The sequence below is a fragment of the Pelodiscus sinensis genome, chromosome 9 (assembly GCF_049634645.1).
Source record: "Pelodiscus sinensis isolate JC-2024 chromosome 9, ASM4963464v1, whole genome shotgun sequence".
Classification (NCBI taxonomy): domain Eukaryota; kingdom Metazoa; phylum Chordata; order Testudines; family Trionychidae; genus Pelodiscus; species Pelodiscus sinensis.
This window is the reverse complement of record NC_134719.1, coordinates 33634402-33650964: the sequence shown is the minus strand read 5'-3', so window position 1 is coordinate 33650964 and position 16563 is coordinate 33634402. Positions and strand designations below refer to the sequence as shown.

Below are 16563 nucleotides of genomic sequence, written 5' to 3'. Positions count from 1 at the left end.
GCCATACTAAGCCTAATAGTCCTTTTCTCCTTTATGCATGTTACTTTAAAGTCCTCCCTAAACCATCTGGGGCACTGCTCTACAATTACCTGAAGTGATACATCCACAGGGGCAGCACTTGAAAAAGACAGAGTTACTCACCATGTGCAGTAACTGAGGTTCTTTTAGATGTGTCCCACTGTTGGTGCTCCACTCCCCACTCTCCTCTCCTCTGCTTTGGAGTTTAATACAAGGAGTCTGTAGTAGAAAAATAATTGAAGGGGTCAGACCATGTGTGTGCTAGATGGGACTCCAATGGTTTGCGAGACAGCTTCTACGCATGTGTGTCCTGACCAAGTATTGCTACCTAAAATTTCTGATCAACAGTTTTGGGATGCACTGAGACCTGAAGTGGAGCACTCACAGAGTTGCATATCTTGAAGAACCTCAATTACTGTATAAGGAAAATAACCTCTCTTTATGATTTAAGTAGTTCATGAATTTGACTTAGTACTTTTAATCATGAAAGGACTTAATTATAAAATAATATAGTTATTTTAGCCTCCTATATTCATAATAATCATAATTGCAATTATCTGTATATTGTAGAAATATTGTGTTCCCCCAGAAAATATAGTTGTTTGTTTTTGTCAGCTGGCCAAGTTTGTGAAGCCTTATGCTCAATCTGCTCAAATTTCTAGCCATTTTAGCTGATCAGTTCTAAATTTTCAGGGCATCCATGGGCTTAGTGTTAGTGACAATCAGATAACTCTAAGCAGAAAACACAATGTTCCTAAGCTCTGATTAGCATATTTTGATTAGCTATCACCATCTTCAATCTCTAATTATCTGTAAGGGTATGTCTACACTTGCAGCCTATTTCGGAATAGGGCTGCAAATGTAGGCATTTGGAATTGCAAATCAAGCCCGGCATTTAAATATCCCGTGCTTGATTTGCATCTTCCCAGCCTGGCGCCTTTTTTTTTTTTTTTTTTTTTTAAATTTACAAGCCCAGAATATCTGCCCGCATCTACACGCGGCAGTGAAACGGGCGGTCGAAATAAAGCCCTATTTCAGACTGTTATACCTCTTGCAATGAGGTTTAACATGTAGTTGGAAATAGGGCTTTATTTCGAACGCCTGTTTCACTGCCGTATGTAGACGCGGGCAGTTATTCCGGGCTTGTAAATTTAAAAAATGGTGCCCGGCCGGAAAGATGCAAATCAAGCGTGGGATATTTAAATCCTGGGCTTGATTTGCAATTCCGAATGCCTACATTTGCAGCCCTGTTCTGAAATAGGCTGCAAGTGTAGACATACCCTAACTCAAAGAATTGGTTGATGGCAGCTTCTCTCGTTTTTATTTTGCCTATTCTCCTAATACGCTTTTAAAATGTCGACCTCCCCCTCTCCCCCAAAGAGAAAGATGAGAATAAGAATGATGGGAGGAAGGGAAATGGGGAGGCATGGAAGAAATGATGGAATGATAGTATATGCAGAAACTCTGCCATGGAGAGTGGGGTAAAATGAGGGTCCGTGGAATGGGAGTCATACACAGAGCCCCCTGGGATGAGAGATAGGGGGTGCACACAGAATCCCTTGTGGGAGGAGAATGTTGGGGAATGCAGTGCATGCATCTCCTCTGTCAGGGAAGAGAATCAATGGAACACAAGAGGCTGTTGCAAGAAAGAGGTTGCAGAGAGGTTCAGTGAATCCCTAAAATAGAAGGGGATGGTGAATGTAATGAGTGAGGTCTACGGAAGCAACAAAGTGTGCAACTCCCAGCTGAGTGTAAAAATAGCAAGCATCTTTTCCAACATTCACTTTCAACAGCAGAAAGGTAACTGTTTTCCTTGATTCAAGTAAAGTTAATGAGTCTGCTGAGAAACTTTCTTTTAATATTTAAATGAATATATGTATATATTTATATAAATAACAAACTATTTTGACTTATTTTCTTTTAATATATTTTTCTCCATAAAAATGGCTTAAAACACATAATTGTGTTTGTTATGTTTTTACTATATTGGCATTAATATTTACAGAAATTATAAAAAGGCAACTACAGGAATATTTTTGAGATTTTTGTAACAGCAAAATTAATACACTTTTATAATGAGTTTCTCTTTGCTAATACTTGGATATTAACAGTGGTCTGTTTGTACAGCTGTCATGTGAGTTTAGAGACTGCCATTTCTGTGTTTGTGATGACAGTGCATCACTGCATAATAGTTATGGATATATGGTATTTTTTAAATAAATATTTTAATGAGAGATAGGAATGAAAGAACACATTCTTTATTCTTTTGCCATTATTTAAAGTTAAATTTCTCATCTTATGCAGTGTATCTCACCATTAGAAAAACCACATTCTATCTTAACAGAAGTCATTCACTGGTACATATATGAATTAATAATTCCTCATGAGTATTTCTTACCTCCACAATTCTGTCACAATGTATGAATGGATACATTTGAATAGTTTCAATGTATTTATTGATTTCTAATTCTTTTGTAGATTCTTTACACTGATAGGAATTTTGTGATTTGTGCTCCGACTGGTTCTGGAAAAACTGTAATGTTCGAACTAGCTATTACTAGGTTACTAATGGAAGTGCCGATGCCTTGGCTAAATATTAAAACTGTCTATAGTGAGTATTATGGTAACTTTAAACAGTTAATTATTAGTAGAAATGATAGAAAATTATTTCAACGTCTAAATTTTGTTACGTACAGTTATTTCTTGCCTTTAATAAACCTGAACTTAAATATGTGGTGGCAACTAATTGATGCCCATTACTTATCTAATCTACAGGACAAAGCAGGAAAGGCTAAGAGTTATTTGTGTTGATTTAATTATAATGAAAATAAAATCTAATTTGTATATTTGAATGTTGTGACATCTCTATGTCTGTCAGCCTCTTTTTCTTTTTGAAGAAAGGGATGTGTATCTTCATTTTGCTTAAATGAAATTGGTGATTTTTTTTCCTATCCTTGATTTGTCCACATTTTCAAACCACACACAATTTCGGCAAATTCAGCATATTTGGTAGTCTTACCTCAGATCGTTAGCTTTGCATTTAGTAAGGATACTAGCTTAGTTGGGTGAGGTAATAAATGTTATTGGACCAACTTGTGTTGGTGAGAGAGACAAGCTTTCCAACTTATACAGAACTCTTTTTCAGGTTTAAGAACTCTGTATAAGTTTGTCTCTGTCACCAACACAGGTTGATCCAATAAAAGATACTGTCTCAACACCTTCTTTCTCTAATATACTGGGACTGACAAGGTTGCAACAACACTGTATACCACAAATTTAGTACTTTATAGGTGTGTGCATTAAAGTTTCTCACTGACAGTAGATGGAGATAGAGCAATTGAGGTTAAGAATTATGATACTGTACTGTTCTTTATCAAAGGACCTTTATCTGTCACAATCAGTGCGAAGTGGACTTAAACTGCTTGGAAACAACATGTGGAGGAGCGAGTTCTTTGCTGTTGGAGATAGTTCAAATGAAATTAATGGGCAGCAGGTTTAAAACAAACAAAAGGAAGTTCTTCACATAGCGCACAGTCAACCTGTGGAACTCCTTGCCTGAGGAGACTGTGAAGGATAGGACTATAGCAGGGTTTAAAAGAAACTAGATAAGGAGGTTAAGTCTATTAATGGCTGTTAGCCAGGATGGGTAAATAACGGTGTCCCTAGCCTCTGTTTGTCAGATGGTGGAGATGGATGACAGGAGAGAGATGGCTTGATAATTACCTGTTCAGTTCACTCCCTCTGGGGCACCTGACATTGACCACTGTCAGCAGACAGGATACTGGGCTGGATGGACCTTTGGTCTGACTCAGTATGGTCATTCTTATGTTCTTATTTTCTTACGTTCTGCTGCCTTCTGTGTCATGGCATGAGAAGAGAGTGGACATGTCAGGCTCATAAGATCTGTGAGGTAGTTGTTCCCCTCCATTTTAACTGAGGATGTATCTGGGTCTGGATGGCTGAGGACCAGGGACTCATTCATGGCTCTTCGGCCTCCATTTTCCACATAGGTAGGAAATTTGTTACTGTTAACCCAAGATTTTCCTGAATTTGTTTGCTTGTGGCTTAATCAGAATTCTGATAGTGGTTTCCTAGCATTGCAGACTACTGACATGCTGATCACCGAATCAGGGAATTGATTTATGTGAACAGTTTTACTCCTGATACTTGTTGTGTCTCCTTCCCTACTTTGCTAGTTGATGTATACTGTTGTGTTTGCTTTTTTGCAGTTTGTGAATCATGTTTTGTATTACAAAGACTTTTTCTACTTTTGTGTGTATTAGAGTGCCCCAGAAAAATCAAGCTCTAATTGGACATGAGGTTGGCCTTTGTATATTTATCTATTATGTGGCTGCTAGGAGTGCTTTTTCTGTGTTTTCTTGTGTTTGTGTTAGAGTCTGGCTCTGTCAGCTGGGCATTTGTTCTCCTGTGGGAGTCAGAAAACAACCAAAGATCATGAGAGGGCATTGGACATTATGATTTAGAGCAGAGGTGGGCAAAAGGGCCTCCACGGGCCAGATCCGGCCCGCCAAGCAGGTGGATCCAGTCCACGGAGGCCCTGCTGCTCCCCCGACGCAACGCCATATTTGGCCTGGGGGTGGGGGAGCATGCGAAGCCTCCTCTCACTCTGGCAAGAGCATGTGGCACTTTGAAGCCCTGTGTGCTGCTTGTAGGGTGTGGGGGACAGCGGAGGCAGCTTCGCACGCTCCCCTGTCTACAGGCCAATCAGGGCCTGTGGGCAGGGGAGCTGCGTGAAGCTTCCTTCGCCTTGCCCCAGTCCTGCGAGGAGTCCACGGCACTTCAAAGTGCCACGTGCTCCTCGCAGGGCGGCTGGAGGTTTCCCCGTGCTCACCTGCCCCCAGGCCCTGATTGGCCTGGGGGTGGAGAAGCGTGCCAAGCCTCTTCCAGGGCATAGGTGCCTAGTGGGAAGGGGGAGCAAAGGGGTTCCCTCACCTGCAGGCCAATCATGGTCTGGGGTGGGGTAGCCTTGCCCCCTTCCTGTTTAAGCCCCGCCCCTTCCGGAATGGCCCAGGGCTACTTCAAACATTTTTGCTCGCTCCTGTTTTAGAGAGATGTGTTCTGAGGGACCTTCAAGTCTTTTGTCTCTCTTCGCGGGCAGATATCAGAACTGGTCTAGACAGAAGGAATTAATGCAGTTGTTAATTCAGTACATTTTAATTAAGTTATTCTGGTTTTAGCTTTGCTCAGTTTTTTCCAAAACTCATGCATTCATCAGCGTAAGCGATACTGTTGACATTTTCTTTTAAAATCCTTTACTTTTCTCAGTGTAATCCCTCAATTTTGTATTTTTAGTGGCTCCAATAAAAGCTCTGTGCAGTCAGCGTTTTGATGATTGGAAAGATAAATTTGGACGTATAGGGCTCAGCTGTAAAGAGCTGACAGGAGATACAGTGATGGATGATTTATTTGAAATACAACATGCACATATTATTTTGACCACGCCAGTAGGTTTCATATATAACTTGCTATTTATTTTACTGATTTTTTTCTAAATCAACAAATGTAATGAAAGATATAGAAATTGTTAGCTGCAAGTAGTGTACTAGCTATGCTTCCAGGGCTTCCCCTTGTTTTTGAAGGGGGAAGAGACTAGAAATCGTCAAGAAAATTTTAAGGTCTTGTCTGTAATGTGACACACATACTTTTAGCACTATATAAACAATAATTAGTATTAAAATAATGTGTAAAATACAAAATATGTAGCATTAGTTCATCAGAACTTTACTGACTTTTTTATCATAACAATTTGGTTATGTTTTAAGGTCTGTCTATGTTACTACTTCTGGAATCTGTTATTCATCATATCTTCTGCCTCCCTTCTCCCACTTCCTCCAGGAAAAATGGGATAGCATGACTAGAAAATGGAGAGATAACTCTTTAGTCCAACTGGTACGACTGTTCCTCATTGATGAGGTAGGGTACTTGAAGATAAAAAGATAACTTAGAAAGTATAACAATGTATAACAAATAACTTATTTGCAGGTTAGAATGTAAAAAAATAAGCAGTCTTGTGACACAGATGCTTTTAATTATTTTAATAGGTGCATGCTGTGAAAGATGAAAGCCGTGGTGCAACACTTGAGGTTGTAGTCAGTCGGATGAAGACTGTAAAGTCGTCCCTTTCACGTATCTCAGAAAATCCTGACCCACTTCCTCCCATGAGATTTGGAGCTGTTTCTGCAACAATCCCAAATGCTGAGGATGTAAGAATTTAATTACTTTAAAAAAAAATTTGTTTCTTTGAGATAATTTGTAAAAGCTGAGGTTTTTTGGACTATTTATTTCATTTGAGAAACTCTATTTGGGAAACTTATAGAAAAGTGATGTAAAACTATGAAATCTACCTGACATGAGTTTAAAATAAAGTTGTAATTTCTGGGCTGTCAGCTCTATTTGGCTGTTGTCTTGATAAACACAGGTACAACTTTTGGTCCAGACAATATTGAAATATCAACCACTAATTGATAAAGTGCCGCGGTTTTATATTTTTAATCAAAATTTTAGGATTCAAACACAAGTCAGAAAAGTCTGGGGACAGATTTTGATTTCAATAGTACTGATGTAATTTAGAACCGAATTTGGTCTTCTCATTAGTGAAGACATTATTTTCAATTGTATTAGTTTAGGCGTGGCAAAAGGAACTTAACATGAAAACACTCTTTGTCAGTGTTTTAGGGCAAATAGGGCAGTAAAGATAGTTGCTTTCCCAGTTTATGATTATGTATGTGTTGTAGCTTGAAGAGAACATGTATAATAATAGAGGCATTATTTTCACGCATAATTTTAACATGTTTCTTTGTTCTTTAAAGATTGCAGAATGGCTTTCAGATGGTAAGAGGCCTGCTGTATGTCTGAAAATAGATGAAAGTCATCGACCTGTGAAGCTTCGCAAAATAGTTCTTGGATTTCCCTACAGTAGCAACCAAACAGAATTCAAATTTGACTTAACTCTTAACTATAAAATAGCTAGTGTTATACAAACATACTCTGAACAAAAACCAACACTTGTGGTATAATATGTTTTTTTCTTAATCCTTTTGAAATTCTTGGGGCTTTTCATAGTACAATTAACACATAAAGGTATTTTCTTTTTTATAGTTTTGTGCCACAAGGAAAGGAGTACAGCAGGCTGCTTCAGTTATTGCAAAAGATGCTAAATTTGTTATGACTATTGAACAGAAACAAAGGTATTTTTCTTTTTCTTGCAGTTGTTAACCATAGAAATGTAGGGCTGACAGGGGATTTATTGGTCATCTAGAAGTCCAGTCCCTTATACTGAGGCAAGACTAAGTATTATGTAGATCATCCCAATAGCTTTTTTTCTAACTTGTTCTTAAAAGCTTCCAGAGACAGAGAGATTCTTCTTTGAATGATGTCCCTCTGGGTTCTCCACTCTGGGTGCTGGTGCATCATTGCACTGGCGACCAAAGATTTTTCTAGCAATGTCCCGCCGTGCACGTGCCCCTGCCCCTTGTGCTGTTGGTGTCTGTTAGGCGCGTGTGCAGCGCAGTCCCCTCAGTTCTACTGTTCTCAGTGGCAGATGGAGCTCCGTTCTCTCACTCCTTGTTCCACAAAACCCAACAAAAATAGTTAATTCTTCTCAGTTTTTCTCATCTTTACAAGTTTTGAATCCTGCCCAACACTGTACCTTTTTAAAAAAAGAGAGAACCCCATTTTTTTCTTTCAGCCAGACTTTGTTCTTCCTCATGTCTGGATCCCTGTGACGGGTCGCCCCCGACTCGCACGGGGGTCGGCGGGGGCCACCGCGCCGCGGGAAGCGGTGGGCAGACCCAAACCCATCCCTGCAGCCTCGGCACAGGCAGGGAAAGCCGGCGGGGCTGTGTTCAGCCTCCACACCTCCGCCAGCCGGAAAACGCTGGCCCCTCCCTAGCGGCCGCGCCGGAGGGGGACGGGGCGGGGCTAGGCGGCCGCTCCTCGGCCGGGAACGCCGGAGCGCTGCCAGAAGGGGAGGAGCCCTGGGTGGCATCCGATGCGGCGGACCAGTTTAAAAAGGCCCGCCGCCAGTGAGGAAGTGGGAAACCTCCTCGTAGGGAGGGAGGAGAACCCCAGGTCCCAGGACGGACCCCGAGCGGCACCGAGGCCGGCAGTCGGCCCGGCCCCGACCATGGGATTCCCGAGACGGTCACTGCAGCTGGCGGTCAGTCAGACCCGGCTCTGACGGGGATTGGACCCCGCTCTGCCAACCCTGGAGAGGACGGCATGGGTGGGAATGGACCTGGCGGCGGGAGCGGACACCCGAGGGATCGCCGAGATGACCCCAGACTCGAACGCCTGAACCAGGGTAGGTTCTGGGGGTTGGGGCAGCGGCCCCAAGGGACTTGGGAAGGGAGGAAGCAGCCCGGGGCAGGGCGCTTTTGGCGGCCATGGGTGGACGGGTTACGGCCGGAGTGACCCCCCGTCTACCGCGTCGGGGTGCGAGCAAACCCCGACGCTTAGGGCCCCGGGCTGGGACCCGGAGAGAGGGCGGGACCGGGTCCCCCTCCCTCCCCCGAAGGAGCCTTCAGCTCTGGACAATTTTGACCGAGAGACGCGATAGAACTAGGACCCCCCTGCGCAGGGGGAGCTTGGACGGTGGGCTCCGGCCCCAGCCCGCAGGGACGGGCGACAACGGCTGGGTTTGCTGACCCCCCTTTCCTTCCGGGGAGGGGATGATCGCACCCAAGTGCACGGGCTCCTGAGCCGGGACCCGGGGCAGGAGACAAGCGGAACGAGGGTGTAAGGGTCTGCCGAACCCCTCTCTCATGCCGGGGGGGAGGGGTGATCGCACCCCTCACCGCTCACAATCCCCAAGCTTTAAACAGCATGAATCCTGCTGAAGGCTATGCCTATTTCCAACAGGCATGCTGCATGCATGAAGTGTCTAGGAGAGGCCCATCTGGTTCAGAAGTACTCACATTGCTCCAGTCTTACATTTAGAGCATGCCATGATCGCACCAATAGCTTGAAGACATACCTTTACAAAAAGTCACTTCAGCCACCACGAGACAACTCGCCTCCCAGACCTAAATTTTCAGACAAGCTGAAAGGGACAAAACTCATCCCTCAACCTCTTCTGTCAAGTCAAAGGCGAAAACCTGGGTTTCCCGGGCTCGGTCGCTACCCCTGGTACCGAGCTCTTTGAGAATGAGCATTGGTAATAAGCCCAGCACCTTGGGGGCAGCATCACCTAAGTTGTCGGCACTGCAAAAAAAGGCCCAGTCTGAGCTCAAACAAAAGCAGTTGGCACTAGTGGCACCGACCACACTGGCTGAATCCGCTAGGCACAAACTGACACCACATGCGGCACCAAAAATATCCCACACCAAAATGCCTCCCCCCAAAGCACTGTCCTCAACAGCACCTGTGGCACTGAGTACCACACACTCAGCCTCAGCACCACCACTATATGCCCCATTTTGTCTGGGCCTTATCGGCACTGCCATCTCCGTGCTCGTTGGTGCGTTCTGTTCACTCACTGAGATCACTGGTCCCATCAATCTCCCCCAGTGAAGCCGGCACCGAATTATGTATTATGAATGCTGGTGAGTTATAAATTAACAAGCCAAGTGTCTAGGTATTAAGTCTCTTTCTAGATCTATAGACATTCAAGCAATGGAAGATTTGTCTGAGTTTGTATTACAGGATTTAATCCTCTGAAAATAAATTTTAATTTGAAGTATCCAAATAAGTGAGAAAATTATTTTAAAATTATGACATATACATTGACAGTGACTTTTTAGTATTCTGAAATGTAGATATGAAATAGGACTGTATTGTGACAGAAGTATGTACAGATGAATTTAAATGTAGAAGAAGAAAGCCTATGATTGATATCAGCAATTATGCTTATTAAAAGTTTAATAAAAAAAACTTAAAAACCAAGTGGTCCTGTAGCACCTTGGAGACTAACAAAAAATATAGATAATAGCATGAGCTTTCATGAGCACAACCCACTTCTGCCCACCAAAATTCATGATATTATTTATATTTTTTGATAGTCTCTAAAATGCTATAGGTTCACAAGTTTTTTTTAAATTACAGGCTAACACAGTGTCTTCTTCGGGTAGTCCCCGTGGGTGCTCCACGTCTGGTGTTGGAGCTTTCCAGAGCTGTATTCAGCCGGACTGCGCATGTGAGCCGGTTTCGCGCCTTTCATCTGCCGCGCGCGGTCCGGCGCCCGCCAGTTTCCTCTCATCCGCCTTGGGTCGCACACGGAGCTCCCCCTGTCTCCTCAGGCGGCTACCTGAGGGGAAGTTTAGAACCATTTAATTAGTATTTCTTTGCTTATCCCGTTTCTTGTTTAACCCTTAGTCGCGGGCTCTTTGTTTAAAAAAAAAAAAAAATAGAGAGAACCTGAAACATCTAACAGATGGAGGGAAGAGAGACGTTTCCTCTCAGTTTGAGTTTACACTGTTTTGTTTCATTACTGTTGCGGTTTAACTTAGTAGTTTAAAAAAACAAAAAAATAAACCGGCAGATTCAAATGGCAGCACATAGGAGCCGCGAACGCACACTCCTCTGCGGTGCTAAAATGCCAGGCTCCCCTGGGTTTAAAAAATGTTCTACGTGCGGGGAGCCAATGCCGGTCTCTGACGGGCACTCTGCTTGTGTCCACTGCCTGGGGGAGGCTCATATCCCCCAAAAGTTCACACACTGTGCCAGCCTGACGACGAGAGCCCGCGAGGAGCGGGAGCGACGTCCGAAAGAGATCCTCTTCAATAAGGCTCTCATGCCTGCAAACGTAACAGGCTCGTCTGCCTCGGACCCCACGCCAGAAAAGCAGAGAGCTCTTTCCCCAGCTGTGCTGTCCCCTGAAAGGAAGAGAGCTTCTCCTGCTCGTTCCGCGCCAATGGCTCCGCAATCGCGGGTCAGCGCAGGTGATAAGCCGGGCACCTCGGGCTCCAGGTTGACCCGTGCACCTACTTCAAAAGCCGGCCGGCTCCTCCCGGTGCTGACAGCCCCCGGCACTGAAGCCTTCAGCAGAGCCTCTTAAAGGGCCAGTTACAATGGCACCGAGGACTTCCGCATCTGCCTCCGGTATCCCTGCAGTCACTCCTCCTCACAAGGAGCTGTCCGCAGCACTGGCACTGGAGGAGCATGCTGCTGCCCAGGTGCCTCCTTCATTGCAGCCAGCAGATCACTCTGCATGCTCAGAGCAGCGTTCAGCAGCACCTATATCAAATATCCAGGAGGTCTCTCTTTCTCCCTCCCCGGTTTTTTCTCCGGAACCGTCCCCTCACCCTTCTACGTCCACATACCATACGAGGGCTCAGAAGGAATACCATGGACGAAGCGTGTCATCTTGCCATCATTATTATACGGACCGCAACTGCTCACTCCACAGATGCTCTAGATCTCGTTCTCCGTCAAGACGCTCGTGCTCACCGATCCGTTCACCGCGGGGCGCTTATTATGACAAGCATAGCACTGTTACGTCTCCCAGACGGCCATCACCTGCAGGCTCTGACCGACGTTATTTGCACTATCATGGACCTTAATACGCTGAGTCATCTCATCACAGGCACTCTCGATCTCACCACAGATCGCCTTGCTCCTGTCAGTCGTTCAGCCCATGCTCCGTACATTCCGAGCTTTGGAAGCAGTCTCCGCTCCGGGATACGTTACCTCCACGTTCTCCGCTCCCTAGATCTCAAATGTCAGACCTTGAGGAAGGGCAACTCTCAGAAACTGACCCAGACTTTTCTCCTGATGCCCGCTCTTCTGTGTTGGCCAGGGATGAACCGGTAACTCTGGTGGAGACAACACCTCCCGACGACCTGAAGGAATTTCAAGATCTCTTTAAACGAGTCGCGCAATCTCAGGAGGTACAACTTATCGAGGACCAGGTGAAACAACATAAGCTGTTCAAGAACTTACACCCTAAACAGCAGCGAAGGATTGCCCTCCCAATAGATGATGCTATTTTGGAGGTAGCAGAGGAAATCTGGCAAACCCCAACATCAATACCGCCTACCAACAAAAAAGCAGATAAAAAGTATTTCGTTCCGTCCAAGGGTTTAGACTTCCTTTCCAATCACCCACAGCCTAATTCATTAATAGTGGACGTGGTTCGCCACAAGAGTAAGATGCCCCACTTCAAGAACGTCCTACCGGATAGGGATACTAAGAAATTAGACCTTTTTGGGCGTCAGGTTTATTCTTCCTCAACCTTGCTCCTCCGAATTGCCAATTATGCTGCCCTGTTGTCAAATCATAATTTTGACAATTATTCCAAGCTTCCGGAACTTATGCAGCACCTTCCCGAGAACAAGAGACCTCTTCTTAAGGCAGTCATCCAAGAGGGGTTCACGGCATGCAGAACATCGCTTCAAATTGCCGCTGATGTCACTGATACAGCCGCACGGGCCATGGCAACAGGTATTGCGATGCGTAGAGCCTCCTGGCTACTGTCGGCGGGAGCCCCTAAGGAGTTGCAGTCTAAAGTGGAAGATTTGCCCTTTGACCGCCAAAAGCTGTTTGCCTCCACTACAGATGACATTCTTCATTCTGGCAAGGACTCTCATACTATCCTCCGAACTCTACAAATGTACACGCCGCCTTTCAAACGCAGGTGGTATTACCCCTTTCAGAGGAGAAATGATTATTCATCCTACAAGCAGCAACAGCAATATGGACCTGACCAATCTAGGTTTAGGCAGCGTCCTCAACGCAAATGCCAGCAACAGAATCGCCCATCAGCTCGGCCTGTTCAGAAACAGCAGGTTTGACTTATGTGCGAAGGACTCGAACACGTCTCCAGTGGTCAACACACAAAAGCCTGCCGACAACCTCTTCTATCACCGGCTGAGGCCATATCTTCACCAATGGGCCACCATTACTTCGGACCGATGGGTCCTAGAGGTCATATCATCAGGCCTAAAAAAAAAAAACTTAGAGTTAGGGTTAGGATTCCTCAGTTTCTCCCACTACCTCTCCCACCCCATCTCTGCTCAGGGACCCATCTCACGGGGCCACTCTTCAAAGAGAAGTTCTTCACCTCCTAGAGATCGGAGCCTTAGAGCGAGTATCTGCAGAGTTCCGGGGGAAAGGTTTCTACTCCAGGTATTTCCTAGTTCTCAAGAAGTCCGGGGGGTGGAGACCTATCCTTGATCTGAGAGGCCTAAATCGTTTCATACAGAAGTAGCACTTCAAAATGACCACGCTGGCCAAGATCATACCAGCACTAAACAGAGGAGACTGGTTCGCAGTCCTAGATTTACAAGACGCATATTTTCATGTGACAATACACATAGCTCACAGATGATTTCTGCGATTCGTAGTGGGGGACGACCACTTTCAGTACAGGGTACTTCCATTTGGCCTTGTCTCAGCCCCAAGAGTATTCTCCAAAACGCTGGCGGTAGTGGCTGCCCATCTGCGCAGAACAGGGGTCTCAGTTTTCCCCTATCTTGACGACTCAGAGACTCATCACATGGTAGCCGCAACTCTACATCTGTTCGGCTCCCTCGGCTTCATTGTAAACATTCAAAAATCACGTCCGCAACCCACACAAACCCTAACCTTCATAGGAGCACGGCTCAACTTCCGGTCAGAGAGAGTTCACCTGCCAGCCGAGCGCTTTCAAATCATACAAGACTTGATAAGAACGGTCTTGCAGTCTCTGATGCTCCCAGTGCGCGTATGCCTACAGCTCTTGGGTCATATGGTGGCGACTACAATCATTGTGCGCCACACAAGGTTACATCTGCAGTGCCTGCAACACTGGTTGAGCACAGTATACAATCCTGCCAAGCACAGCATCAGCAAAACTGTAGCGCTACCCGCACATGTCAAGGACTCCCTGCATTGGTGGACCAACCCCAACAACATGCTGTCAGGAGTCCCCTTCCATACGCCACAGCCGTCAAGGGAGATTACCACAGACGCTTCTCTCATCGGCTTGGGTGCCCACATGGGCGTAGAAACAGTCCAAGGCCATTGGTCCACAACGGAGATGATGCTCCATATCAACCTTCTCGAACTCCGAGAGGTGTTTCGGGCCTGCAGACACTTCAAATTGCACATAAGGGGCACTGTCACCAGGATTCTCACCGACAACATCGTGGCGATGTATTATGTGAACAGGCAGGGAGGCGCCCGCTCTCGCTCCCTTTGTGCAGAAGCGATCCGCCTTTGGACGTGGTGCATTCGAAACAACATTTTTATAGTCGCGTTATACTTACCCGGTGTGAACAATACCATTGCGGATGCACTGAGCAGACATTTTCATCAGGACCATGAGTGGGTAATTCGCACGGACGTCCTCTTACCTCTCTTCCATCTGTGGGGTCGTCCGGCGATAGATCTGTTCGCCACACGTACCAATGCGAAATGCAGAGCTTACTGCTCCAGAGCAGGAGTGGGCAGTCACTCCCTGGAAGATGCATTTCTCCTCCACTGGGGGACATCACTTCTGTATGCATTTCCCCCTGTTGTGTTCATTCCCAGAGTACTCGAGAAGATCGTGATGGACAAGGCACGAGTTCTACTCATAGCCCCAGCGTGGCCCAGACAGCCATGGTACTCAACTCTCCTACAGTTTTCTGTCCGAGCACCGTACCGATTTCCTTACCTGCCAGACTTGCTGACACAACAGAAAGGCTCCCTTATTCATCCGAAGCTGGACACTCTGCACCTAACAGCGTGGATGATAGATGGTTCAGCACATCCGAGAATCTTTGCTCAGACCAGGTGAAGCGCGTCCTGCTACACAGCAGAAAGGACTCCACCAGAAAAACCTACCTGTCCAAGTGGTCCAGATTCGCTCGATGGTGCGCTTCTAAGCACCTAGATCCCGTTATTTCACCACTACATATTTTACTGGACTATGTCCTCCATCTACAGGTGACTGGACTCTCCATGTCATCACTTAAAGTCCATGTGGCAGCGATTACTGCTTTTCACTACCCCGTCGAAGGCTGGTCTGTTTTCTTCCATCCCATGATGACTAGATTTCTTAAAGGCCTGGCTAACAACCCACCACGTAGGCCTCCGCCACCTACATGGAGTCTTGACCTGGTTCTGGATGTCCTAACTAGGCCACCATTTGAACCACTGGCTACGGTAGCTATGCCAATGCTTACAATGAAAGTATTTTTCCTCCTTGCGGTAACATCGGCACGTAGAGTGAGTGAGTTAGCTGCATTGATGTCTACGCCCCCCTATACAGTCTTTAATAAGGAATCCTTAATATTAAGATCCCATCCAGCCTTTCTGCCTAAAGTCTACACAGAATTTCATATAAATGAGCCAATCGTTTTACCATGTTTCTGTCCAAAACCTCATGCTTCGCACCGTGATGCTCTCCTACATACTCTGGATGTCCGTCGAGCCTTGGCATTCTATATAGATAGAACCCACACTCTTCGCAAGACGGATCGCCTCATTGTTTCCACATCAGGGCCTTCCAAGGGTCAGCCTCTATCGGCCCAACGTATTTCCAAACTCGTTGTCTCTTATATCACGACTTGTTATACTATTCATAAAAAGCCGCTCTTATCGCACTCTAGGGCTCATTCGACACGAGCACTTGCTGCGTCAGTGGCCTTTGTGAAAGGAGTCCCTTTACGTGACATTTGCCGGGCGGCAACCTGGTCTTCTAGCACCACCTTTTCAAAGCATTACACAATCATGCAGCATCTTGCCTCCGATTCGGCGGTAGCTCTAGCAGTACTGCCTGGTCATCAGAATTGTGATTCCGAAATCCATGTCTAACTGGGATTACTGCTTCGGAGTCACCAGACGTGGAGCACCCACGGGGACTACCTGAAGAAGAAGTTACTCACCTTCGTGCAGTAACAATGGTTCTTCGAGGTGTGTCCCTGTGGGTGCTCCACGACCCGCCCTCCTCCCCGCTTCGGAATCTCATCTTTTCTGTCCTGCAGATAGGTGGTGAGAGGAACTGGTGGGTGCCGGACCGCGCGCGGCAGATGAAAGGCGCGAAACTGGCTCGCGCGTGCGGTCCGGCTGAATACAGCTCTGGAAAGCTCCGATTTGTGACGCCGGGACCAGCCCGACACCAGATGTGGAGCACCCACGGGGACACACCTCAAAGAACCATCTTTACTGCACGAAGGTGAGTAACTTCTTCTACCCCTCTGAGACATTAGGGCTGCGTCTAGACTGGCATGATTTTGCACAAATACTTTTAACGGAAAAGTTTTTCTGTTAAAAGTATTTGCGCAAGAGAGCGTCTACACTGGCATGTGCTTTTGTGCAAAAGTATCCATGCCAGTGTAGACGCTCTCTTGCGCAAGAAAGCTCCGATGGCCATTTTAGCCATTGGGCTTTCTTGCGCAAGAAATTAACTTGGCTGTCTACATTGTCCCTTTTGCGCAAAATCTTGCCAGGCTAGATGCACCCTACATGTTTAATGTAATTTTGCAGTTTTTCGTAGGATGTCAACTGTACTTTTAAAAACACGTTGGTATGACTTCATGTTATATATAAATTAGTAAAAATGCGGTTTCTTTGAGTGATCGCTCATGTGCATTCCAATATATTTGTGTGTATGAGCTACATGCA

General features: G+C 45.8%; 1 protein-coding gene across 11 annotated transcripts in view; it reads left to right on the top strand.

Annotated features, from left to right (window-relative positions):
- Nucleotides 1-16563, top strand: part of HFM1 (helicase for meiosis 1) — a 155894-nt gene that overhangs the window by 23396 nt on the left and 115935 nt on the right. For 10 of the 11 annotated variants that reach the window (XM_075936496.1, XM_075936499.1, XM_075936502.1 and 7 more), the window contains 6 exons: nt 2497-2629; nt 5332-5483; nt 5875-5952; nt 6081-6242; nt 6849-7049; nt 7138-7226. In XM_075936496.1, coding sequence (XP_075792611.1) covers nt 2497-2629; nt 5332-5483; nt 5875-5952; nt 6081-6242; nt 6849-7049; nt 7138-7226 — 815 coding nt within the window. The remainder of the gene's footprint in view (nt 1-2496; nt 2630-5331; nt 5484-5874; nt 5953-6080; nt 6243-6848; nt 7050-7137; nt 7227-16563) is intronic. The other variant, XM_075936503.1, reaches the window with a different exon arrangement.